Source organism: Trachypithecus francoisi, unplaced genomic scaffold (assembly GCF_009764315.1).
Source record: "Trachypithecus francoisi isolate TF-2019V2 unplaced genomic scaffold, Tfra_2.0 Lachesis_group17, whole genome shotgun sequence".
Classification (NCBI taxonomy): domain Eukaryota; kingdom Metazoa; phylum Chordata; class Mammalia; order Primates; family Cercopithecidae; genus Trachypithecus; species Trachypithecus francoisi.
The window spans coordinates 5,278,323-5,305,788 of NW_022681462.1; the positions used below are offsets into that span (position 1 = coordinate 5,278,323).

Below are 27,466 nucleotides of genomic sequence, written 5' to 3' on the forward strand. Positions count from 1 at the left end.
AGGTAAACCTTTAAAATGAAGGCTATTGGTGCTTCACAGAGTCTACATGATGAAAATGTACAAGGCTTTTGAAGTCTCTATTTTAGCTACTTTAACTTTTTAAACATTAGTTAAAATATTTATTTTGGAAAACAAAAATAACTTAGGAAAATGCACCTTCGACCACAGTATTGTATTAATATAAAGCAACAAAAATTAGGGTGCCCAGGAGATGTTTAAAACAATCTTAAAAAACTTTAAGATTTCGAGGCATGGTGACTTCTGCCTGTAATCCCAGCATTTTGGGAGGCCAAGGCAGGAGGATCGCTTGAGCCTAGGAGTTCAAGACCAGCCTGGGCAACAGAGCGAGAACCCATCTCTACAAAAAATTAGCCATGTGGTGGTGAGCACCAGCTATTCTGGAGGGTGAGGCAGGAGGATCGCTTGAGCCCAGGAGTTCAAGGTTGTAGTGAGCTATGATCACGTCACTGCACTCCAGCCTGGGTGACAGAAGGAGACCCTCTCTCAAAACAAAACAAAACAAAAAACACTCGAAAAAACCTTTCATTAGTTTATCACACTTTAATAAAGAAAATAAATTCCTTCTTGGTTTAAACTGGATTCTGATGCATTATTTAGCAGCACCATTGAAATAAACATTGTTTTGACCAAAGTATTTCTAAAGATTAAATAAACAATCACATTAAGTTCATTTTACAAAACACTGGTTGGGGGAAAGAGGGGAAAAAAAAGAGTATTTAGATAGTAGAAATAAGCATTAGCAATAAGCTCCAATAAACCTAAAAAATAAGGAGGTACCCCAAAGCAAGAAAAAACGAGAGAAAAGTATAACATTTTTTAGATATTTTGAAGGGCTTTTGAAGGAATTTGATTTTGTGAATAAAAGGATTATCACTAAAATATAGGAGTCATTAGAACAAAAATAAAAACGTTCACTAGAGTCACTAACCATTCTTAAGCCACATTTTAGTAAGATTTAACCATAAAAATTACTGTATCTTTTTAGACATGTAATTTAGGAATTAGGAAAAACAATTCGCATAAAGATCTAAAAACATATTATACACTGTCTATTTAATAACTACATTCTTTCTAGTGTTTGCTGTCATCGTGTAAATAAAGTTCTTTTGACAAACTGACAAGTATCATTCATTAAAGAGAGTGCAATGGACATATAGCTCTTTAACCTGTTTGATTGCTATTAGGAGCAGTCATGATTCACTTAAGCTTTTAGTTTGACCTATTTCTTTTCAAGCTTAGTAAACACAGCTGTTTTCAATGATTAAAAAGAAATGAACTGAAAGCAATATAAAAATGGACACTTAGATAAAACAAAGCTGAGTGGTTGCAGCATGCATATGTTGTCTTGTTTACTTTTATTTCTTTTTCTGTTTTTAATTTTTTTTCCAAGGACTGCTTTACTGACAGATACTCTTCCAAAATGAACAGGATAACAGGAGTTTTATATTTGTCAGAAAGAAATGATTCTTCTTATAGCAATGAGTTTGTACATATACAATGTTCATTTCCCAAAGCATACTGAAATTAAGGGAACATTAGTATTTGTTGGGTTTGGGGTTTATTTTAAAAATTCTAAAACTGAACAATTGTAGGAAAGGAGAATATCACTTCCTTCTGATTCTTCTTCTGGATGTTTCAGCAGAGAATATGAAATGATGACAGATTTATACTTAAAACAGACAAGATGACTTCAAAAAAGACTTTTGTGCCTTTCTTGTGTATGCTTATATCTGAATTGACATTTCTTTCCTTTAAAGCCAGGCACAGTGGTTCATGCCTGTAATCCCAGCACTTTGGGAGACCAAGGCTGGAGGTTCGCTTGAGGCCAGGAGTTTGAGACCAGTCTGGGCATAGTAAGTGAGACCCTGTCTCTAAAACACAATTAAATAAAATAACAATTGCCAGTGCAGTGCTGTTTTCCTGTAGTCCCAGCTATTTGGGAGGATGACGCTGAAACAGGAGGATCCGTTGAGTCCAGAAGTTCAAGACTGCGGTGAGCTATCATTACACCAGTGCACTCCACCTTGCGCAACAGAGTAAGAACCCATCTCTTAAAAAAAAATCTTCCTTAAAAAAAAAATTAAGTATACCTATTACCATTTCTTTTTTTTTTGAGATGGAGTCTCGCTCCTGTCGTGCAGGCTGGAGTGCAGTGGCACAGGGTTGGGGGTGCAGTGGCGCAATCTTGGCTCACTGCAACCTCCACCTCCTGGGTTCAAGCGATTCTCTTGCCTCAGCCTCCTGAGTAGCTGGGACTACAGGAGCACACCACAATGCCCAGCTAATTTTTGTATTTTTAGTAGAGGTGGGGTTTTACCATGTTGGCCAGGATGGTCTCGATCTCTTGACCTCGTAATCTGCCCGCCTCAACCTCCCAAAGTGCTGGAATTACAGGCGTGAGCCACCACGCCCGGCCCCATTTCTTATTTACTAAGATGTCAGTTATTTTATATCCAAAAATAACAGATAAAATTAACTTATCTGCCACCTTTTAAAGAAAACTTGATGATCTCTCTAAAACAGTAACTACTCGGAGGATTTATGTAGATTTACTTGGTGGACAAAACCAGACAGCAAAAGACCCAGGGTAACCATAATTTTATGTGGGGATATAGAATTATAAAACTGCTTTCTTGAGACATATATGTGTATATACACACACACACACATATGTATATATACATACACATATATGTACATATATATACATGTGTTTATATATATACACATACACACAAATGTACATGTGTATGACTTTTTCTGTTGCTTACCTATGGATTCTACTTTTCAGATTGCTATATTGCATTCTGAAATATATCCCATAATTTTATTTTATTTTTTTGAGACGAAGTCTCGCTCTGTCACCCAGGTTGAAGTGCGGTGGTGCAATATTGGCTTACTGCAATCTTCACCTCCCAGGTTCAAGCGATTCTCCTGCCTCAGCCTCCTGAGTAGCTGGTGCACGCCACCATGCCAGACTAATTTTGGATTTTTAGAAGAGATGAGGTTGTCACCATGTTGGCCAGACTGGTCCTCAACTCCTGACCTCAAGTGATCTACCCGCCTCCGCCTCCCAAAGTGCTGGGATTACAGGCGTGAGTCATTGCGCCCGTCCTATAGCCCATAATTAATGCCTAATATCCTATACCCTAAAATACTATGTTTTCAGAGATAATTCACCTGAGGCCAAAACACCGTGAATAGTTTTTTGAGTGTCTTGAGAACTGCCCATTTGGAGAGTCTACCTCTGGGAGAAGCAGCAGCTGCATTTACCTGCTATTTCAAAAGAATGGAATGTGTGTGTGTGTGTGTTCAATTAGTGACACTGGCGATAGTGTGAGAGGATATAAAGTATTCTGTTCACATATTTTGTAAGAACTTTGATAGTAGTCAACTTCTTAAGACATCTTTAAAAAAATTTTCTCATTTTCTTGGAATATACTTCCAAAGCTTTTACTTTGCTTTTACTGTTTAAGCATACTAGTAATGAAATTAAAAGGTTATAATTGTATAGAGCATATTATAATGTGGTACTTCTACATTTGTAATAAAAAATTACATCACAAGTTTATATACAAATGTTTATCTCTTCAACTATTTTTTTTTTTTTTTGAGACAGAGTTTCACTCTTGTTGCCCAGGCTGGAATGCAACGGCACAATCTCAGCCTCAGTCTCTGCCTCCCGGGTTCAAACGATTCTCCTAACTCAGCCTCCCGAGTAGCTGGGATTACAGGCATGCGCCACCACGCCCAGCTAATTTTGCATTTTTAGTAGAGACAGGTTTCTCCATGTTGGTCAGGCTGGTCTCCAACTCTGACCTCAGGTGATCCGCCCACCTCGGTCACCCAAAGTGCTGGGATTACAGGTATGAGCCACCGTGCCCAGCCTAATTTTTTTAAATAATAGAGACAGTGTCTCACTATGGTGCCCAGGCTGGTCTTGAACTCCTAGCCTCATGTGATCCTCCTGCTTTGGCCTCCCAAAGTGCTGGGATTATGTGTGTGAGCCACTGTGACTGGCCCCCACGTCTCTATTTTATTTTTATTTTATTTTGAGACGGAGTCTTGCTCTGTCACCCAGGCTGGAATGCAGTGTGCAATCTTGACCCACTGCAACCTTCGCCTCCCAGGTTCAAGTGATTCTCCTGCTTCAAATTCCTGAGTAGCTGGGATTATAGGCGCAGAACACCACACCAGGCTAATTTTGTATTTTCTTTCCTTTTTTTTTTTTTTGTTTTTGAGACGGAGTTTCGCTCTTGTTGCCCAGGCTGGAGTGGTGCAATCTCGGCCTCAGCCTCCCAAGTAGCTGGGATTACAGGCATAAGCCACCATGCCTGGCTAATTTTGTATTTTTAGTAGAGACGGGGTTTCTCCATGTTGGTCAGGCTGGTCTCGAACTCCCGACCTCAGGTGATCCACTCATCTTAGCCCCCCAAAGTGCTGGGATTACAGGTGTGAGCCACCGTGCCCACCAGCACCTCTCTATTTTAGTAGATCCCTTACCAAGCAATCCTTCAATAATTTTCTTAACCTTCTGTAATTTCTAAATCATTGAATAACACCCCTTCAAATTCATACCTATTTTTCTTTGCTTCCCCAAATGTAACTGTGTTCCAATGTGACACCATCAAAGTATATGAGCAGAAACTTCATTATAAAATGCCTTATTATTCTGATTGTTATACATAATTATGAAAATGACATCTCATATTTCTCACTTGCTCCTTGCAACTGTTCTGTGAAGTATGAAGCAAAGGTAAAAGGCCTGCCCATATTAACAGAAATAGCAAGTGGCAGAGGTATTCCAGCTCTTATTTCAACTTTCTTTCTGCAATATTTTACCCCTCTGGCCAAATGATAGTATATCTGTGTATGATTTACCTCAGAAAATTGTTTGGCTGTACAATAATGCAGTACACAATTTTATGATATGAAATTAAAAATAAATGCCACTCATCAGACTATTCCCCCAAAGGACTGCTGAAGTTTTAAAAAATCTTTAGAAAGGATTCTAAAAGTCAATACTATGTTTAAAGAGTTTAAGCACTCACTGCTGCTTTTCTTGGTCCCCAAGGTCTGGCCATCTTCTAAAGAGTTTGAACCTACTGAAGAACTATCTTGACTGTCTTGATGAGGGAGCTGAAGAAATCCTTCACTGGAGTCTGAGCGGGTAGGTGTTAATGTTAGAGATTTCTGGCGTTCCCGATTAATATCTTTCTTAGACTTTATCAATTTTCTCATTTTTAGAGTAATCCAGTTGCCTCTCCTAACAGAATTTTAAAAATTGTTATCAGTTTAAAATTCAACATACAAATCCTTCACAAAATTAGAAGTCATCACAATATTAGAAATAACGTATGGTTTTTTTTCAAAACAAGAATTCATAAAATTTGGTTAATAGTACCTTCTAGGAGGAGATGGGTCATAAAATTTGTATTGATCCATAATTTTCTCTTCTAATTTCTCCTTCTGACGTCTTAATTCATTTAACTTATCACTATAAAAATAAAAATTACCTTTTAGGACAGGCATCATATTTTGTAAAGCTATGAATATTAAATTATTTTGTGACTGTGATCTAACTTCTCCCCAAAACATAAAAAAATACAGATACCATGGTCGGCAACTAAGATTTTATCAGGTAGTTAACAATGGGAATTTTTCCATGTTTCTCCTTTTTTAAAAATTTACAACTTTTTTTTTTCCTTTTTGGAAGAAAGGTGATCTATTACAATTTATATTAGCAAAAAATAAAAATATTTGGATAGTTTGCTTATAATTATAGATATAACGACTAATCCTGCAAACACATGTTCATGCAAATAGATTTTTTTCTTTTTGGCAGAATTACTTAGGCTTGATTTACTTGTAGAGAATCATTTCCTGACTCCAGCAATGCATGAGTCATCACATCCTTTTTTTTTTTTTTTTGAGACGGAGTCTCGCTCTGCCGCCCAGGCTGGAGTGCAGTGGCCGGGTCTCAGCTCACTGCAAGCTCCGCCTCCTGGGTTTACGCCATTCTCCTGCCTCAGCCTCCCAAGCAGCTGGGACTACAGGCGCCCGCCACGTCGCCCGGCTAGTTTTTTGTATTTTTTAGTAGAGACGGGGTTTCACCATGTTAGCCAGGATGGTCTCGATCTCCTGACCTCGTGATCCGCCCGTCTCGGCCTCCCAAAGTGCTGGGATTACAGGCTTGAGCCACCGCGCCCGGCCGAGTCATCACATCCTAAGTCTCATTTTTATATTCTCAGTAGTATTTACTGTATAAACATCAAAGATCACCAAAGTAATGTCTCTAAGAAAACCCCACAATGCCAAAGAATACTATTTACTTAAGAAACATTAGTGATCATTTACAGTGAGGAAGGCATGAGGTATATATGAAGATGAATAATAAATAGCTTTGTTTATAATATAGGAGAAAGAAGATATATCCATAAATATAACATATAATATCATGTGTATGCATACACACACACACACACACACACATATATATATATAAAATGACTATATAATCCAAGGAAGTAGCAGTACCAAAATAAAACACTGTGCAAGGACAACAGGAAGGTAAATATATCCATCTTAGATCACGAAATAAATCCCCATGAAGAAAAAGGCCATTATTAGATAGGCTGAAAAGGAAAGATAAGAATGCTAAATTATATGTTGGTGTAGTGTAGGAAGTTAAAAAAATGCTAAGTTATGTTTAGCTTGAACGTTATAGGCTGAGAGGAAGTAGTGAGGGAGAGTTTTGGTTTTAGATTCTGCTCAGTAGGAAATCAGAAGTATTGCAAGTTTCATTACAAAGTGGTAAGAAATCTTTGTTTAAAGTACTTTAACCCAATGATGGAATAGGATATATCAGACAGATTGGAGATAAGGCAGGGCGCAGTGGCTCAGGCCTATAATTCCAATGCTTTGGGAGGTGGAGGCAGGTGGATCACTTGAGCTCAGGAGTTTGAGACCAGCCTGGCCAATGTGGCAAAACCCTGTTTTTACAAAAAATACAAAAATTAGCAGTGTGCGGCAGCGTTTGCCTATAGTCTCAGCTACTCGGGAGGCTGAGGCAGGAGAATCGCCTGAACTCGGGAGGGGGAGTTTGCCGTGAGCTGAGATTGTGCTACTGCACTCCACCCTGGCTGACAGAGCAAGACTGGAAAAAAAAAAAAAAAAAAGACTGGAGATAAGAAAACATTCAGGAAGCTAATGGGGTAGTCTATTTGAGAGGGAAGGCTGAATTACAGTGGTGGAGACTAGGAGGAACTAACTCGAGAGATTCTGTAGAAGATGCCCTGTGAACAGATGTTGCCAACAGTTATACCACGGCACAAACAGCACACAGCCTACATTTATCATTCACCAACTGCTTGGATCTGAGGCCCGCAGAAGAGTTGACGTTTGAAAAGTTGTAAACGAGGCCATAGTTCCCAGTTAGTTTTTCCTTTTACTGGTTGAAATATCATTAAGAACCTCCAAAATCTCAGTACTACCTGTCCACTGCCATCCTGCTAGGACCATATGACAGAGGCATTTAGCTAGAAATGTCTGACATGTAAGATGGATATTTGTAATTTAAATTCAGTAAGTCATAACAGATAATAATTTTTGGAAGTCAACTATTTGGACACAAGCACTTTCACCTGGAAATGTATTAGTCACCAATGGTCAGAATAGTTAAGACAACAAAGCTTTGGATAATGGCTCTGCTTAAGGGACAGGAGACTCAAATGTCAAAAGTTTTATATATACTCAAAGCTTCTTAACCTAAACCAAGGCTTCTTTTGAAAGCAAGTAAAGGAATATATACCCCAGAAAGGACTAAAAGGACTAAAGGTGGAGCCCAAGGTGTCCAGCCACAAATGTGAAATTTCTTTGAGGTTTTACATTTACTTTGAAAGTTTACACAATTTCTGCCTTTGTTCCATGACACACCTGTGTATTAATAAAGAAATAATGTTCCCTGCCTGAAATTTTTTGGTAAGACTGGTGCTTCAGAAAAATGTATGATGTATCCTGGTTTCACATGTGCCCTGGCTATTTATGTACATCAAGTCTGAAAGGCACAGACATACTACTTCATGCACTCCTTGAATAATCTGGAAAGTAAGTGTCATCTCTATTTTAGAGAAGAAGAAACTAATGATCAAAGAAATGAAGTAACTTGTCTATGGTCACATAGCTAGTGAGTGGATGAATTGGGACATGAATTAGAAGCTGTCTGATTTCAACATCTGTGCTATTTCTATTATACTGTGGTGTTTCTCATTTGTGGGGCAAAGAGATCTATTGAGTAAAGATGAATCATCCTGTAGTAATACAAAGACTACCCACTGGGCCGCACAGGCCCAAATCTGAGTGTTAACAGATTATTTAACTCTCTGGAGACACAATTTACCAATAATTAAGCCTTGCCAATTCTCTTTCACACGTCTTGCAGCTTGATCTCAACTCCTTTGTATGGCATAGAACAACCTTTGTAAACTGAGTCCTGACTGTTTAGCCACTTCTCTATTGCACTACTCCTTTCCTCAATTTTGCTCCAGAAAGAACAATTAATTTTTAGGTCCTATACCACACCACAACATACTGACATCACACCTCCATGACTTTGTATTGCAGCTCTCCTGGGCTGGTATGCCTCCTCAAGCAAATTCCTATTGAACCCATAAGTCTCTGCTCAAGTCTCATCTTTGGAAAGTTCACCTTGCCTCTCCCAGACTAAGATACTCCTGCCCCATATGTGCTATGTTTCTATGGCCTCCTACATATACTTCCATTATAGAATTACTGTATTTAAATGTTTATTTGTATTTCTCACTTTATATTACTAATTTCTTAAGAGCAAGATTCATGTGTTTTCATGTTAGTATTTCTGATTATTAGGAGAGTGCCTGGAATATAAGCACTCAAAAATATTTGTTGAAATAATAATGTTGAAAATCAATAAAAATTAGCATGAATTTTCTCTGCCACTGGGTATGGCAATGATAAAATCATGAATAACATATTTCAGAGTGCAAAATTATTTGGTACCTACATGTACTGTCTTTGTTCAACATGAAAAAGATCCTTGCTTTCCATATTCTGCTCCAAAAGTGTTCTGTTCTGTAGCATTAATGTCTGAATTTGATCTAGTAGATGTCGATTTTCTTCTTCTAAATTTCCTTTAAGTTGGCTTAGCAACTGTTTAAACACAAACATTTTTTTAAAAAAACATTTACATTTAACATAATCAACTGAAAAATATGAAGTACTACACAAAGATTTAAGTGTTCCACTGTTTGAACAATTAGATGATTGTACTTTTATCAGAGCATGATTATTTTAGTGACAATGACACCTACAGCACTGGGTTACATGAGATATATATATATATGTGTATGTTTATGTATATATATACACATACATACGTACATATGTGTATACACACACACACACACACACACACATATATATATATTCTTAATTCTCACAAACACTGGGTCTAATATATAATAAATTATCTAACTCCCCAAACACTGCTTTCTGTCTTTAAAATGGTTTAACTTACAGTCCAAAAGCTAGATTTAAATATCTAATATTTTATTTCTATGAAATGTTAGACAAGTTAGTTCTCAGATCTATGAAATGAGGATAGCTCCCACGCAACAAGACTGTTGCAAGGATTAATTAATATATGTAAAGTATCTAGTAGCATGTGTATAGCACACACTAAGTACTTAGTATGTCTCATAATTTCCCCATCTACTGTTTTCTTTCTTGTGAGACAGAGTTTTGCTCTTGTTGCCCAGGCTGGAGTGCAATAGCCCGATCTTGGCTCACTGCAACCTCCGCCTCCCGGTTTCAAGCTATTCTGTCTCACCTTCCCAAGTACCTGGGATTACAGGCATGTACCACAATGCCCAGCTAGTTTTGTATTTTTAGTAAAGATGGGGTTTCTCCATGTTGGTCAGGCTGGTCTCAAACTCCCAACCTCAGGTGATCCACCCACCTCAGCCTCCCAAAGTGCTGGGATTACAGGCGTGAGCCACCGTGCCCGGCATCCATCCAGTTTTCAAGAAACCTTAAAAGTCTGTGTGTAGTTTTTGTGGCTTGATCAAGGGAAATCAGGTAATTTAGTCAACAGTTGGTATTAACAGCTGGCATTACTAGTAGTTGGGCTTCCAGCAGCATTGGGCCTTTTGTACGCAGTTAGTAGAAACTGGAAATATGCCTTAGCTAGGCCAGAGGTTCAAACAGAAGTTCAGAAGGCCCAAAGTGGTGATTCTAAAAGTTTGGCATCCCTTGTAGAGTAGATTTCTGGGCCCGAGCATTCAAATTTGGCAGGTCTTGACTAGAGCCCAGAGATCTGTATTAAAAAAGCAAAAGCAAATAACACATACCTGCCCTGCCTACACCACCCACCCCACCTCCCCCACAAAAAAAACATTTGGAAAAATTTCAAAGGTAGAGAGAAAATCAGAGATAATGATACTATAATCATAAACAACCATCTAGATCTGTAACTGTGAATATCATACTATATTTATCTGTATGTTGTTAAATTGAAACATAACATACATGGTAGATTTATTTGAATGAATTTATTTTCTTCCCTGTACCTATGCCCTCTTGCAATGTGACTTCTCACTTTTCCCATAAAGAAGTGGAATCTATTTCCCTTCTTCTTGAATTTGGAATGCTTTTGCCAAGAGAAAGTGGTGGAAGTGATGGTGTAACAGTTCCAAGCCTAGGCCTCAAGTTGCCTGTGGACTTCCACTCAGACTCTCAGAGCCCCGCTGGAGGATGGAGAGACCACATGGAACAGAGAAGGGTTATCCCGGTGAGGCCACCATAGACCAGCCAGCCCTCAGCATACATGCCAGCTAATTACAGATGCAGGAGCAAACCCCTGGCAGTGAGTAGATTAGTATAGATGCTCAGCAAACTCAGACTCATTAGGCAAAAAGAAGTGTTTACTGTCCATTACCACTAAGGTCCTCCCATTGTTAAAGAGCATTATCGGTGTCAATAGACAACAGATAAAGCATATATAAAGAAAACAGGCCGGGCGCGGTGGCTCAAGCCTGTAATCCCAGCACTTTGGGAGGCCGAGATGGGCGGATCACGAGGTCAGGAGATCGAGACCATCCTGGCTAACACGGTGAAACCCCGTCTCTACTAAAAAATACAAAAAACTAGCCGGGCGACGTGGCAGGCGCCTGTAGCCCCAGCTACTCGGGAGGCTGAGCCAGGAGAATGGCGGGAACCCAGGAGGCGGAGCTTGCAGTGAGCCGAGATCCGGCCACAGCACTCCAGCCTGGGCGACAGAGCGAGACTCCGTCTCAAAAAAAAATAAAAAATAAAAAATAAAAAAAGAAAATAGAACAATTCTTTTGTTGTTGTTAGATGGAGTTTCGCTCTTTTGGCCAGGCTAGAGGGAAGTGGCGCGATCTCAGCTCACTGCAACCTCTGTCCCCCAAGTTCAAGCGATTCTCCTGCCTCAGCCTCCCTAGTAGCTGGGATTACAGGCATGTGCCACCACACCCGGCTAAATTTTGTATTTTTAGTAGAGATGGGTTTTCACCATGTTGGCCAGGTTGGTCTCGAACTCCTGACCTCAGGTGATCCACCCGCCTCGGCCTGCCAAAGTGCTGGGATTACAGGTGTGAGCCACTGTGGCTGGCCCAAGAACAAATTTTAAGTGTATATAGAGCTCAATGAATTATCACAAAGTGAACACTACATTAAACCAGCACCTGGACCAAGAAACAGAACATTAATTGTATTCCAGAAACACCTGTGCTATCTTCCAACCACTATCCCTTCCCACCAAGGTTAACTACTACCTCAACCTTTTATACTATAGATTAGTTTTTTCCACCTCCACTAAATCATGTCATTATATGACTTAGCCCTCAGCCAATAATTAACATTTGACCCAAGTTGTGAGAATTAGCCAGGGATGCATAGATAGCTAGGGCCCTCTCTGGTCTCTCTCGAACAGTTTTCTGGACCACCAGTGACATGTGGGATCTTATGAAGACCCACTGAGGCTGACTCATTTCTTGAAAATCCTTTAATTTTTGACTAGTTCACTGGTCTGTTACTTGCCCCAATCAATATTTCAACCTCAAGCTATCTAAGAGTTGACCTTTGACAACTCTTCCAGGCATGGGGCTTTGCTATGCTCTGTTCCAAATCAAGTCAGTTTCCTCCAGTAGAAAGACTGCTGGTTTTCATAGCCTGCCCTATGCTCTGTCAAAACTACCAGGTATAGGAACCAGGAAAGGAGAAGAGGAATGGGAGAAGCCCCAAGATAAAATGCCTCAGACTATCACAGTTCCTTCCCAGGGCTGAATAGTTTTGCTTTAATAAATGCTTCTCAATTTGTTATATGCCCTTGTTGGGTTCTACAGTCCCAACATTGTTGTTTTTGATAGTTCTGTCCAATTGTATTGTTTCTTAAGGAGTTGATTTGCTGCATTCCTCACTCTACCATTCTAGAGGTATTCCATCCTAACTACAATTTATTTAGACTTTTATAAATCATAGGTAGAATGAACTACTTTCTGAGCTTTGTTGGGTAATAATTAGTTGTATGTTGTTTCCAACTAATTTTTCTATTGGTTTATAATTTCATGCCAAGTGTGAACATTTTTTCATTAAATGAATAATTTTACAATTTTCAAAGACTCTGGACATAAGTTTAAGCTAATACTTTTTAAAAGATTGTAATTAATGATATGGGAAGTTGTTCTGAATCACGTGTAGGTTTCAATGATCCTTGACCAAATTCTTTTAGATATACACCACTAAATATATACTAGTATTGTCATTGTAATATAGTCATTTATTTCTTAGGCATGTCTTGGTGCCTAAATGAAGGAAACAGCGATTAAACTTATTAAAGCTCACCTCACACTGGTTATTCAGTTTGGTTGATGTAATATCCAGTTGTTGGTATTGTTCCTTTAGCTTTGAAAATTCAGCTTCTAATCTTGTTTGTTCCAGTTTGGAATTATTCAGAAGGCTTTTCAAATTTTTATGGTCAGTTTGTAAAACTTCAGTCTCTCTTAAAAGTTGACTATAGGTATGATTCAACCTATAATTAGAAATCACAGAAATATAATTAGATTATCTTAATAGCTTTTGGTATAATTTATACAATATGAAATGATATAAATAACATTAAGACATACTTAGAATAAAAGACTGTTTTACAAGTTACTAAACTTATCAAAAATCAGTTTCTATTCTGTAAAAACTAGATTTTTAAAAATTCTGAGTACCTTTCCCTTGAAAATAATTTTTAATTGCCCTTTTCCATCCACCCATCTCCACACTGGGAAAAGAATTTTTTAGTCTTTAAATATGTTGAAGTGTAGGTACTGAAAGTTTCAAGTATTAGTAAGAAAGTACTGGCTGGTTATTGATGGTCCATATCTGTAATCTCAGCATTTTGGGAGGTCTAGCAGAAGGATCACCTGAGGCCAGGAATTTGAGAGCAGCCTTGGGGATCACAGGAGACCCTATTTCTACAAAAACTAAAAATTAAAACAAAATTTAAAAAAATTAGCCAGGCATGTTGGTGTGTGCTAGCAGTCCCAGCTACCTGAGGGGCTGAGGTGGGAGGATTGCTTAAGCATAGGAGTTTGAGGTTGCAGTAAGCTATGTTCGAGCTACTGAACTTCCGCTTGGGCAACAGAGCAAGATCCTATCTCTCTCTCTCTCTTTTTTTTTTTTTTTTTTTTAGGAGATGGGAGTCTTATTCTGTCACCCAGGCTGGAGTGCAGTGGCACGATCTCGACTCACTGCAACCTCCACCTCTCAGGTTCAAGCAATTCTCCTGTTTCACCCACCCAAGTAGCTCGGACTACAGGTGCATGCCACCACGCCTGGCTAATTTTTGCATTTTTAGTAGAGACGGGGTTTCACCATGTTGGTCAGGCTGGTCTCGAACTCCTGACCTCAGGTGATCTACCTGCCTTGGCCTCCCAAAGTGCTGGGATTACAGGTGTGAGCCACGCACCCTGCCTATTCTATTTTTTAAAATTCTAAATTCAAACTATGCTTGGTACTACAAAGGGGCAGTATGTATTTTGGATGTAAGAAATAATACATAATAAAAATATATATATACACATATATATGTATATACTTTCTACATAAAATGTTTGTTAGATATAATATGTATTTATTACCTATCATTTTCACCACAAAGTTTCTTGTATTCTGCAGCTACCGTTTCATGGTTTTTATTTTCAAGCAGCATTTTTTCCTGTTCTACTTTGAGCATTTTTTCCAAATCTTCCAATTGTCCTTTCTGTTTTAATAACTGATTGTAACTGGGGGAAAAAAGGCATTTGGTTTATAATAATTACAAAAAAGAAATTTTAGAAATGAAGGAAATGAGTAATTAATATCATTTAAAACACATGTAAATTTATATAAATTTCCTACATAAACTAACATTAGATGTGTTTAACATATAAAATTTATTATACTACTTGAAGAAAATTCATTTTAAATTCACAGTACAACAAAATATAACAAATTACCGGTCTTCAAGGTCTCTATGTTCCACCTCAAGATTTTTGTGGGCAGACTTCAGAGTTCCATGTTTAGAGATAAGAGATTCATACTCTGAAGCCTGACGTTCATGAAGAAGTTCCAGCTTTTCATGATCTTTGATCAGAGAATCATAGAGAGATTTTAGGTCTTCTCGCTCTTTGATTACAGATTCATTTTCATTTTCTAAGGAAGACTGCTGGATTAGGAGTTGTGCATTCTGGTTCATAAGTGAGGTACTTTGGGAATTAAGGGTGGAATTTTCAACCTATAAGAATACGTATTGTTATCAGACATAAGAAAAATAGTTCACGTTCTTTTTTCAAAATACAAGATTACAATGTTAAAGAAAGCTCTAAATGAATCACAGCAGATATATTTACATTATACTGGGAAGATTTTGATTTTAGCTTCCCAAAGAATAAGGCTACCATTTAATTTTGATTTTTGGAAATATTATAATACACACATACATATGTATATGTATTTTACGTTTTGGGTTGAATTTATTTTAAATGAAGGTGATTAGCAACCATTTTATTATATTACAAATGAAAATGTATAGAATTTGAAGTGCTAGTTTATCATTTCTCCAATTTGGTGATAGAAGTTGATAGAAGTGAAAAATTACTTGTGGAAATTTTTCAAGAGTCCAAATTCAATAAATATTTTCTTTATCAAACACAGTGTTGATGCTGATCAAAAAAAGGGTTACAGAAAGAAGAATTCTTAGATTCAGGGAGGGAACTTGTTTCTATTCTTTAAGAGGTTTCAGAGTTGAACTTTTCCCCACCTGAAGGTTCTGTTTGGAAAGACACTAGCGGTGTTAAGTGAAAGATAGATCCTTTGAACTTAGGACAGGTCTAAAGACGAAATTCTCATGTTGTCCTGCTTTCCAGTAACTAAACTGATAAAAAAAAGCTATACAAATGAAATAAGGAATAGTATGCTGCAACCATACTCTCAAACAAGGGTTTCTACCTAATTTATTACAATCAACTTAATGAAATGGTAGAAAGACCACAAATATAATTTATCTTTATTTAGATGTATTGACTGAATTTATTAATATTTAAAGCCTTTGACATTTTAAAAATTGATGTGTGAAAGTTTGGCATGGCACTAAATAAAAACATTTTCATTTATCTTTAAGTTCATTCGCTAAGAAACAATGTTTCCATGTTTACCCTCCCTTATTTTAATAGCATAATTCAAGAGTTTGGTTGCATATTCCCAAAATATTATATTACAACCTGAAGCTTGGCATTCTGCGTTTGAAGAGTGGTATTCTGTTCCTGTAATGACACTGTCTGCCTCTGAAGTGCAAGAATCTGAGCCTGCAAATTATTGTTTTGTGTCTCAAGTTGCTTCAGTTGAGTTTTCAACGCTTGCTTCTCTGCTTGCAGTGTAGCATTCTTAAAAAACAAAAACCGAAACCAAACATATTAACAATAATAGCAATACTAAACATATTTCTATAATATACTGAATTTTATACTATGAGTATTTATTAGCATTACAATCCATAAAACCCCAACAATCTTAAAAGAGAAAAAAAAAAACATTTTCCCCATCCCAAATTGTAAACAGACATTCATCAGAAAGAAGGCAATAATACTAAAACCTTAATATTGTGCCTGTGTCTTGTCTGCACTATAATATCCTAAGAATAAAATATCCTATTCTAAATATATTTATTAACACAAAAACTAGAAAGGAATTGTCAGTTGTATGGTTTTAATACTGCTTGAAGGTTCCCAGAATGACCAGAATAAATGGGGCTGTGTCCAACCATGGAGGTCTATCTTTTCTAATTTATCCAAAGGCAAATATATACCTAAGTGAGTGGTGGTCCCAGAGATAGTGCAAAACTAAGTAATTTCCAGACACAAGTATTTCAAAGGGAAGCAGGTTTACAGGAACAATCTTAACCATCTGTTTAAAATTTGCAGTCCACAACAGACCTAATGCAGATATTTTCTTATTTTTCTCACAATATAAAATGCTAATTAAAACTCTACTTCAACTATAAGACTCCTGGAGCATTTCCAAACAAAACATAAAATTTTCAGTTTTTCTAGTACATAAGGCCATATTTCAATTTTCTAACAAATGAACTACTATGCAAATCAATGATTATTATATTTTAAAATACTTGTCATTAATCTTTTCAGGATTATTTCTAAATTAAATTTCATAAAAAATCAGCAACAGCAAAGTACAAAGAACCTTCCAGAAAACAGAAATAAAACTTTAATGTACAAAAGGTCATAATTGGTCTACGCTGCAGTATGCATAAAAAGTTAACAACTGAATCACGACAGATCACTCTTAACATATCTATATGTAAATACAACATTCACTTTATTGGCTTTATGTTATATACACTGCATGTCACTGTGTAAAAGGCAGGTCAGGATTTGACCCACATATTATACTATAAAATTGAAGCTGAGGAAACAAAATGCTTTAAGATGGGTTATGATTTTGTATTTCTCTTTTGTTCATTTGTTCAAATAAAAAGGATGAAAAAATGTATACTAGAAAAAATAAAATGGAATACTGACAGTACTGATGTATTTATATACCATCTCAGCACAAAGAGGTGAACCATTTTTCACATATATATGTGAAATACTATTGTAGTTTAGCACTTTAGAAACTAAATTGTACAAGCTCTACCGATTATTCCAGGTGTCTCCAGGAATTAAAAAAATTCCTATAGTCTATAATGAAGAGAAGAGATAGCTGAGAGGGTATCTCAGAGCAGGAAAAAATTTACAATGGAAAACAAAGAAGTTAGCAAATATAATACTGGCAAACACAAAAATTACCAGCCTATTATATGGCTGACCATCTTTATAACCCCATTATCTAAAATATGAAACGAAGTAATTTTTTTCCAAAGGAAATTTATAAAGGAAGTCTACAAGAAAAAAAAGATTCACCTTACAGAACTTCATATGCCAGCTCAATTTTCTAAAATGTAATTATGAATCCAAGCAATATAGGTATATATATCACTGATTAAAAATAGGTATTTATAAATGGCCAATAAATACATGAAAAATGTGTAATGCCTAACTCATAATTTTAAATGTGCACATTAAAATATTCTCTCGTATTGCTTTAACAAAAATTAAAGCACTAGGTACTATCCAGTGTTAATATGGAAAGATAGGTATACTCTCTTAGTGGGATTGAAAGTTGATGTGATTTTTAGGCTGGGTGTGCTGATTCACACCTGCAATCCCAGCACTCCGGGAGGCTGAGGAGAGCGGATCACTTGAGGCCAGGAGTTCGAGACCAGTCTGGGCAGCATAGTAAGATGCCACCTCTACAAAAAATACAAAAATTCGCTGGGTATGGTGGTGTGCACCTGTGCTCCCAGCTACTTGGGAGGCTGAGGCAAGAGGATCACTTGAGCCTTGGAGGATGAGGCTTCAGTGAGCTATGATCTCGCCACTGCATTCCAGCCTGGGAGATGAGTGAGACCCTGTCTCAGAAAAGAAAAAAAAAAAAAGAAAGAAAATTGATGGGATTTTTAAAGACTAATAAAAAATATCAATTAAACACACACACACACACACACACACACACACACACATATATCCTTTGGCCTTGCAATTTCACTGTCAGGAATTTAGCATTCTATGAACATGTTTAAAAATAACCTAAATGGGCCAGGCACAGTGGCTCACACCTGTAATCCCAGCACTTTGGGAGGCCGAGGCAGGTGGATCACGAGGTCAGGAGATCAAGACCATCCTGGGTAACACAGTGAAACCCCACCTCTACTAAAAATACAAAAATTAGGCCGGGCGTGGTGGCTCAAGCCTGTAATCCTAGCACTTTGGGAGGCCGAGACGGGCGGATCACGAGGTCAGGAGATCGAGACCATCCTGGCTAACACGGTGAAACCCCGTCTCTACTAAAAATACAAAAAAATTAGCCGGGCGAGGTGGCGGGCGCCTGTAGTCCCAGCTACTCGGGAGGCTGAGGCAGGAGAATGGCGTGAACCCGGGAGGCGGAGCTTGCAGTGAGCTGAGATCCGGCCACAGCACTCCAGCCTGGGTGACAGCGCGAGACTCCGTCTCAAAAAAAAAAAAAAAAATACAAAAATTAGCCGGGCGGGCGTGGTGGTAGACTGAGGCAGGAGAATGGTGTGAACTCGGAAGGCGGAGCTGGCAGTGAGCTCTAGCCTGGGCAACAAAGTGAGACTCCGTTTCAAAAACAAAACAAAACAAAAAACCTAACTGTAGAGAAATGTGAGATTTATTTAAGTAAATTATGGTAACATTCACACTATGGAATAATAGGTAGTCATTAAACAAAATGAAATACACATACATCTGCTAAAATTGAGAGATCTCCAAGATAATATTAACGGAAAAAGCAAATAGGAATTTTGTATAGCATGATCCCACAGGTATAAATTTGTAAAAGAAATATACTTCTATATACAGATAAATGACAAAAAAATTTTCTAGGAAGATAAACTGTTCATAGCGATTCTTTTTGAATGAGAAAGCAGAAATCAATGGTGTGGGGATTATTTTTTGGTTTTATTGCTTAGTTTTTAATTAAAGGTACTATTTTTGTGTTAAATTAAAAAAACCACCACCACAACTATTTTACTTGCTATTGTGTAAGTTCCTTAAGTTTATTCATCTTTTGAAGGCTACTTGTTGTTCAGCTTGTTTGCTTGTTGTTTACTGTCAAGTATATACTGAACTAATTCAGCAAATATTTGTTAAGTGTCTACTACATACCAGGCACTATTCTAGATATTAAAAGCATGGTGGTAAAAAAAAGAAAGACAAATTACCTGCTTTCATAAATGAATACGAAATTTAATTTCACTGTGAAAAGTGCTATGAAAAAACTAAAGCAATGCAACAATAGTGAATAGTTCAAGTTGGGGATAACAACTTTACTGGGGGAAGGAGTCAGGGAAGACCTTCTGCAGGACATATGATATGGCACCCAAATGCTGAGGGAAGCCAGTCATATGTTCCAGGCAGGAGAAGCAAAAAGAAAGGCCCCTGAGGTAGGAACAAATAGAAAAAGGACTATATGACCAGAATTTTCTTATTAAGTGCTATCAATTGTTTAAATATTAGACAATATATCTAAGATAAATACATCCAGTGATCCTCTATTTTAAAAAAAATGATTCCTACTAAAATTAAAAAATACTTACATTTCTTTCTACTTCAATTAATCTGTCTTTAACTTTCAGAAGTTCTCTAGTTGTTTCTTGACTTTCTCGCTCCCATTTGTTGTCTTCACCAGATATTGGAGGAGAGCTCTGTACCATCCTTTCCTCATCTTGTCTCTGTTTGAGAGCTTCATAATTTTTTTTCACCTAAAATTTTATTTAAAATATTTTAATGGGGAGAAAAAAATCACCACAGTTACATTTCTCACAATTAATTTGACTCTGGGCTGATCTGGTGAATATGAGAGGCAATATACTTTTAAATGTGATGAATAATATGTATGATTTGTGCTTTTTAAAATGCAAATCCTTTCCTCCTAGAAATATAAAACGTACTCTGTTTATGTGCCAGAGTAATGTCAAATCCTATTGTTTGTCGTGCAAATGCCCCTGGATAAGAGTGGATATAGATATGTTGCTAATGACTAACAATTCTTTTTAGAGCTATCTGTAACCAATTTAGAAATTTCACAGAGATGTCTATGTAAAGCACAAAGATTTGACACTTTATTAATTTTAAGGACATATCGTGTTCAGGATTTTTTAGTTTTGAGTTGGCTCTCTTAAAGTAGATTATAATCACACTAGAAAATCCTAGAGAAGATATATCCTTGGATTGCGAACAACTCAAATTTGGATTCTCTTCAACTCAAATTTACTATTATTATACTTATCTTGAATTATTAAACTATCTTGAAGCACTAGTTTATCCTAGGAGATTCTTATAATAAATTTCTTTCTTTTTTTTTTTTTTTTGAGGCGGAGTCTCACTCTGTCGCCCAGACTGGAGTGCAGTGGCCAGATCTCAGCTCACTGCAAGCTCCACCTCCTGGGTTTACGCCATTCTCCTGCCTCAGCCTCCCGAGTAGCTGGGACTACAGGCGCCCGCCACCTCGCCCGGCTAGTTTTTGTATTTTTAGTAGAGACGGGGTTTCACCGTATTAGCCAGGATGGTCTCGATCTCCTGACCTCGTGATCCGCCCGTCTCGGCCTCCCAAAGTGCTGGGATTACAAGCTTGAGCCACCGCGCCCGGCCAATAAATTTCAAGTTAACCCTAACCTTTGCATTAAGGCAAGAATAGAAATGTTTTATAGTTCAACATTTAATGCGCAACTTAAGAAAGCCTACAACTCAACAATTAATAATGCTACCACTGAGTTAGAAAATAACGAGGTGAGACTAAAAAGATGCCAAGATAGAATGTAATGTCAAGTTTCACAAGCAATCTAATGGGTACCCTATGATCCTAGTTTCCGGGTTTTGTTTGTTTTGTTTTTACTTTTAATACCCTAATAACAATAGGTAAGTGGCATCATTTCCAGTCTCTATTTTACATGAATTTCCCACAAGGTCTTTATTCTAGGCTTAGAAAGGCTATAAACATATGCATTTATTAAGAAGGGGAGCTGAGAATAAAACTCGAGTCCTCTCATTTTATATTATTTTTTTGAGACATAGTCTCACTTTGTCACCCAGGCTGGAGTGCAGTGGTGTGATCTTGGCACTCTGCAACCTCCACCACCCAGGTTCAAACCATTCTCTTGCCTCAGTCTCCCGAGTAGCTGGGATTACAGGCGTGTGCCACCATGCCTGGCTAAGTTTTGTATTTTTAGTAGAGATGAGATTTCACCATGTTGCCTAGGCTGGTCTCGAACTCCTGACCTCAAGCAATCCGCCCACCTTAGCCTCCCAAAGTGCTGGGATTACAGGCGTGAGCCACCGCACCCAGCCGAAGGCTTCTCAGTTTAAAGCCATTGTTCTTTCAAGTAAGTATTAAAAATGATTACTTTATGTATCATTAATCAAAATTTTCATATTCAGAGAGGAAATGAATACAGAGTCTAGATAAAAATAAATCACTGTAACAAAGTAATTTAGAACTAATTAAAATATCGTGAATTGGCCGGGCACGGTGGCTCAAGCATGTAATCCCAGCACTTTGGGAGGCCGAGAAGGGCGGATCACGAGGTCAGGAGATCGAGACCATCCTGGCTAACATGGTGAAACCCCGTCTCTACTAAAAAAATACAAAAAACTAGCCAGGCGAGGTGGCGGGCGCCTGTAGTCCCAGCTACTCGGGAGGCTGAGGCAGGAGAATGGCATAAACCCGGGAGGCGGAGCTTGCAGTGAGCTGAGATCCGGCCACTGCACTCCAGCCTGGGCGACAGAGCGAGACTCCGTCTTAAAAAAAAAAAAAAAAAAAAAAAAAATCGTGAATTATGTTATGAATTCAAATTTCAAATTTTCAACAGTTCCCAAAGATAATGTAATCTTTAAAAATAGAGTTATAATTTGCATAAAGTTGCTAATGTACAGATTTTAAGTGTAATTCAGTAATTTTGAGAATGGCAAACACCTATATAACCCATATATCAACATGACAGAACACTTCCATTACTCTAGAAAGATCACTGCACCAGGCAACCACTGTTTTCATTTCTTTCATAAAAGTTCTGCTTATATTAAAATTTCACACAAATACAATCACAGTGTATATAATCTGTGTGTGTGTGTGTGTTTCTGAGTATATTTCTAAGCTTTATCCATGTGTTGAGTACATCAGTAATTTTTTTCTTTTGGTCATTATATCCAGTTTTTTGATGATGATGAAGCTGCTAAAAAAATTCATTTATCTATGTTTTCATTTTCCTTGAGTAAAGAGAAGTAGCATTATCACCTTCTTTTTCTTTTCTTTTTTGAGATAGAGTCTCACACTGTTGCCCAGGCTGGAATGCAGTGGTGCAATTTTGGCTCACTGCAACCTCCACCTCCTGGGTTCAAGTGATTCTCGTGGCTCAGCCTCCTGAGTAGCTGGGACTACAGGTGTGCACCACCACGCCCAGCTCATTTTTGTATTTTTAGTAGAGACAGTGTTTCGCCATGTTGGCCAGGCTTGTCTTGAACTCCTGGCCTCAAATGATCTGCCTGCCTCAGCCTCCCAAAGTGCTGGGATTACAGGCATGAGCTACCATGCTGGGCCACGGGCTAGGACTTTTTGAGATACTGCCATACTGCCTGCTAAATTAGTTATAACATCTTATATTTGCATCAGTATGCATGACAGTTCCAGTTGCTCCCAATTTTCACTAATATTTGATCAATATTTCCATATACATTTTAGAATCATCTTGTTAATCTGCCTGTTGGGATTTTAATTGGGATTATGTTGAATCAAGAGATCAATATGGGGAATCTGCCATTTTAACAATATTGAGTCTTCTAATTCCTGAACATGGTTCTTATTTCCATTTACTGAGGTATTCCTTTGGTGTTTACTCTAGTAGAGTTCTTGCACACATTTCCTTAAATTAATCCATAAGTATTTCATAGTATTATAAATGGTGTTTTTTAAATTTCATTTTCCAATCTTTCATGGCTAATATAAATAAAATAGACTTTTATATATTGACTTTTATCCTGTGACATTGATTAGTTCACCTTAGCTGTAGACATTTTTCTGTGAATTCCTCAGGGTTTTCTGTAAATACAGTCATGTCACAGGTGAAGAAAGACATTTTTACTTCTTCCTTTCAAATCTGTATGCCTTTCATTTCTTCTTATCTTAGTATGCTGGTTAGGATCATCAGTACAGCATTTAATAGAAACAGTGAGAGCAAAATCTTTGTATTCTTCCTGATCAAAAGGGGAAAGTGATTAGTCTATAGGCTGTTTATAGAAGCCCTTTATCTGGTAGATGAAGTTTTTTCTATTTATTCTCCAATTATTGAGAGATGAGTATTAAACTCTCTAACTATTTGTGGATTTGTCTTTCTCCATGTAGTTCTACAGATATTTGCTTCATCTATTTTGCAGCTCTGTTACTAGGTGTACCTCTGTTATTAGGTGCATAAACATTTAACCTTGTTAGCTTTGTGCTGGAATGACCCCTTTATAATTATGCAATAAACTACTCAGCTCTGCTGCTATTTATTGCACTAAAATTTACTTTGTCTAGCATTAATATAGCCAATCTAGCAATTTTTTGATTAGTGCTAGAATGATACATCGTTTTCCATCAAGGTTTCTGATAGGTAGCATATAGATGGGTCTTGCCTTTTTGTCTAATTTATTAATCTCTGCTTTTTAACTGGGGTGTTTAGAGTTTTTATATCTAATATAGTTATTGCCATACTTTAGTTTAAAGCTGCCATCCTACTATTTGTTTTCTATTTGTCCAATCTGTACTTTGTTCCCTGTTTCTTCTTTCTTTTTGCCTTTTGGATTTTTTTAACAGATAGGATCTCCCCTGTGTTGCCCAGGCTGGTCTCAAACCCCTGCACTCAAGCGATCTTGCTGACCTCAGCCTTCCAAAGTGCTGGGATTACAGGAATGAGCCTCTGTGCCTAACCTGGATTTATTTTTTGAGTCCATTTTATCTCCCTTTTTTGGTCATATTACCTATACCTCTTTGTCATACGAATTCAGTAGTTACTTTAACCCTTATACTATTCATATTTAACTTTCACAGTCTATCTTAAGGAGAATACCTCTTCACATATAGTATTAAAAGTTTATAACAATATAAATTCAGTTGAATACATAGCAGGAAGCTAGTCCATAACAGTTATGTCCAAACAGCTGAAAGTGGAAGTCAGGAATGGCTTTTGAGACCGGGTCTTACTCTGTCACCCAGACTGGAGTGCAGTGGCACGATCTCGGCTTACCGCAACCTCTGCCACCTGGGTTGAAGTGATTCTTCTGCCTCAGCCTCCTGGGTAGCTAGCTGGGATTACAGGTGCCCACCACCACGCCTGTCTAATTTTTGTATTTTTAGTGGAGACAGGGTTTCACCATGTTGGCAAGGCTGGTCTTAAACTCCCAACCTAAAATGATCTGCCTGCCTCGGCCTCCCAAAGTGCTGGGATTACAGGCATGCCACTGCACCCGGCCCATTGATGGCATTTTAAATATCTACTTGAAACACACGTACACAACTCACACCCAAACCCACTAATTTTCTGGTTGAGTAGCTTCATGAAGTTGATTTTATTTGCAACTCAGTGATACTGCTAATGGGGTAAAAAATTCAGGACAAAAAGCAGGTTAATGTATGTGTGTGTGTGTGTGTGTGTGTGTGTGTGTGTATGTGTGTGTGTGTGTGTTTTTAAATAATCCCTTTGGTTAACTAGACACAGTTCTAAAATTTATTCTCTGGCTCTGAGAATGTCTGGATGAAAAATAAGTAAAACTTATTCTGTAACAATGTATGTTCCATGGCAATGTCTGTGACAAATAGCAGCAATGGTGTCAGCAAATAGTGAAAAAAAAAAAAAATTGGAACATTCTATGTTACTAGATAATATTGCTTATTGAAAAAAATGACTAGGAGAAGTTTAAAGACCAATAGGCAGCCCTATCTCTGAAATTCTCTGAGTATAGCACCTCCTATAATTGGCATGTGCACTGTGAGGATCTTAAATCTACACCTTTGGAGTTGCTGCAAGAGGTAATCACTACTATGAGCATGAGGATTCAAAGCCAGGAAAGCTCCTGCACACACCCAACGTGAATCTTATCTTATACCTAAACCATCTGGTGGAAAGATTATTCTCAGACAACTACGTGAAGAGGATGGACTGACACGGCCCTGCTGTCTATTTGTATTTTTTATAGTGTTCTGAGTAGAATGATTCTAAATGTAGCCTATAGTAATCTTGTCAGTCTAAGTATTCAGCTAACCTTGAGACCACTCCTGGGGCACTGCAGAGATGATAAAAGGGCGAATAAACCAGAACATGACTCTACCAATCTACCATCTACTAGCCCTGTGGAATGGGAAAGTCCCTTATATTTTGATTTGCTTCCTTAGGGAAAATAAACAATTGCCTCTGCCTTGCTTGCTTACTTCACTGAATACTTCCAAATATCAAAAGAAAACAGATCTAGAAAAGACCTCAAATTTATGAGATCAGGTGCTGTCATATTTTGCTTAGCAGAATTTTCCCTGGATCCTCAATAGGAAAGAGTGACAGAGTGAAATGTCAATATCACAATGAGAGCTTTTCCCAGTAATATAAGCCTGCCTCTTCCTCATTCCACCCATACACTTCTGATATATCCCTAACAGCATGCAGGATATCACACACATGAAATAGCACTGAATAAGCTATACCATATTCATATGACAGAGATCTGTTTAAGAATGAATACTCTCAAGCGGCCGGGCGCAGTGGCTCACGCCTGTGATCCCAGCACTTTGGGAGGCCAAGGTGGACGGATCACAAGGTCAGGAGATCGAGACCATCCTGGCTAACACGGTGAAACCCCATCTCTACTAAAAATACAAAAAAATTAGCCGGGCGAGGTGGTGGGCGCCTGTAGTCCCAGCTACTCAAGAGGCTGAGGCAGGAGAATGGCGTGAACCCGGGAGGCGGAGCTTGCAGTGAGCCGACATCATGCCACTGCACTCCAGCCTGGGCAACAGAGCGAGACTCTGTCTCAAAAAAAAAAAAAAAAGAAAACTCTCAAGTTTATGAAAAAGGAATACACTAAATATCAATAAATGTTTTATATTTTTATTTTCTACTTTATATTTTTCTGTCCAAGTATTTATATAATAAATGATCCTTAAAATTCTTTCCAAGAAAATCACTTACTGTTTTAAGTTCTTGGCGCAACTGCTGGTTATAATTCGTGGATTCTTCTAATCGAGCTTCTAAAGCAGCAATTTTTTCTTCTTTTATTTCAAGAGACTTCTTAAGAGTGGATTCTAATTTTGATTCCAAAAGTTTATACCTACTATCCAAGTACAAAGTAATATAGTTCATCATTGGAGGTCAGAAAATCATTTTTAAAGATAATTTATGACCACAAATATTCATGCCATAAATGGGTCTTATAAAAACCTAGTTGTTAAAGAGGCAAAAGAACTTATCCTCTTCTTACTGCCCCATTCTCCCTTTAAAACTAATCCTGGTAATGAAGCAACAAAATCATTGAGTGAATAGAGCTCCAGATTATGGCTTAGATTATCAAAAGCAATAATTAATTCTCAAGGAATCTGGAAGATCAAAGTCCCAAAATAGCCCCTTTTAGTAATGAAGACTCTTTTTTTTTTTTTTTTTTGAGACGGAGTTTAGCTCTTGTAGCCCAGGCTGGAGTGCAATGACATGATCTGGGCTTACCGCAACCTCTGCCTGCCAGGTTCAAGCGATTCTCCTGCCTCAGCCTCCCTAATAGCTGGGATTATAGGCATGTGCCACCATGCCCAGCTAATTTTGTATTTTTAGTAGAGACAGGGTTTCACCATGTTAATCAGGCTGGTCTTGAACTCCTGACCTCAGGTGATCCGCCCGCCTCAGCCTCCCAAAGTGCTGGGATTACAGGCATGAGCCACCATACCCGGCAATGAAGAGTCTTTATCTCAAGGTACAGAGTAGTTACAGTTAAAAAATGACATATTTGTGGCACAGGATACTGGTGACAGAGTGGCAAGAGGGAGATGGATGTGACTGTTAGTATTGCAATTATCTTTCTGAATGGTAGATAAATGAGTAATTATTAATAAATACTTTTTTTTCACAAAAAGGATGGTGTATGAACACAATTCAGAGTGTATTATAAACCAGTATTTATGATCCATTTCTTAAACCCAAAGACCCTGAAGACAAAACCAAATAAAAACTTAAAGTGTGTATATGAGAGTTTCACCACATTCTTTTACTGGAATT

The 27,466-nt window shown here is 37.7% G+C and overlaps 1 protein-coding gene and 1 long non-coding RNA gene across 11 annotated transcripts in view; one reads left to right on the forward strand and one right to left on the reverse strand.

Moving 5' to 3' along the window:
* Positions 1-27,466, reverse strand: part of CCDC88A (coiled-coil domain containing 88A) — a 139,469-nt gene that overhangs the window by 16,785 nt on the left and 95,218 nt on the right. For 8 of the 10 annotated variants that reach the window (XR_004443932.1, XR_004443935.1, XR_004443934.1 and 5 more), the window contains exons 17-25: positions 26,393-26,534; positions 19,778-19,942; positions 15,828-15,989; positions 14,565-14,842; positions 14,208-14,351; positions 12,922-13,108; positions 9,062-9,207; positions 5,426-5,518; positions 5,073-5,287 (exon numbers count right to left, since the gene is read on the reverse strand). Coding sequence is in view for 3 of the 10 variants with exons in the window: in XM_033239064.1 (XP_033094955.1) it covers positions 5,073-5,287; positions 5,426-5,518; positions 9,062-9,207; positions 12,922-13,108; positions 14,208-14,351; positions 14,565-14,842; positions 15,828-15,989; positions 19,778-19,942; positions 26,393-26,534 (1,532 nt within the window). In the remaining 7 variants the exon portion in view is untranslated. The remainder of the gene's footprint in view (positions 1-5,072; positions 5,288-5,425; positions 5,519-9,061; positions 9,208-12,921; positions 13,109-14,207; positions 14,352-14,564; positions 14,843-15,827; positions 15,990-19,777; positions 19,943-26,392; positions 26,535-27,466) is intronic. The other 2 variants (XR_004443936.1, XR_004443931.1) reach the window with 1 other exon arrangement.
* Positions 5,101-27,466, forward strand: part of LOC117099660 — a 34,197-nt gene continuing 11,831 nt past the window's right edge. Inside the window, exon 1 of the long non-coding RNA XR_004443937.1 lies at positions 5,101-5,191. This is a non-coding gene — a long non-coding RNA (uncharacterized LOC117099660). The remainder of the gene's footprint in view (positions 5,192-27,466) is intronic.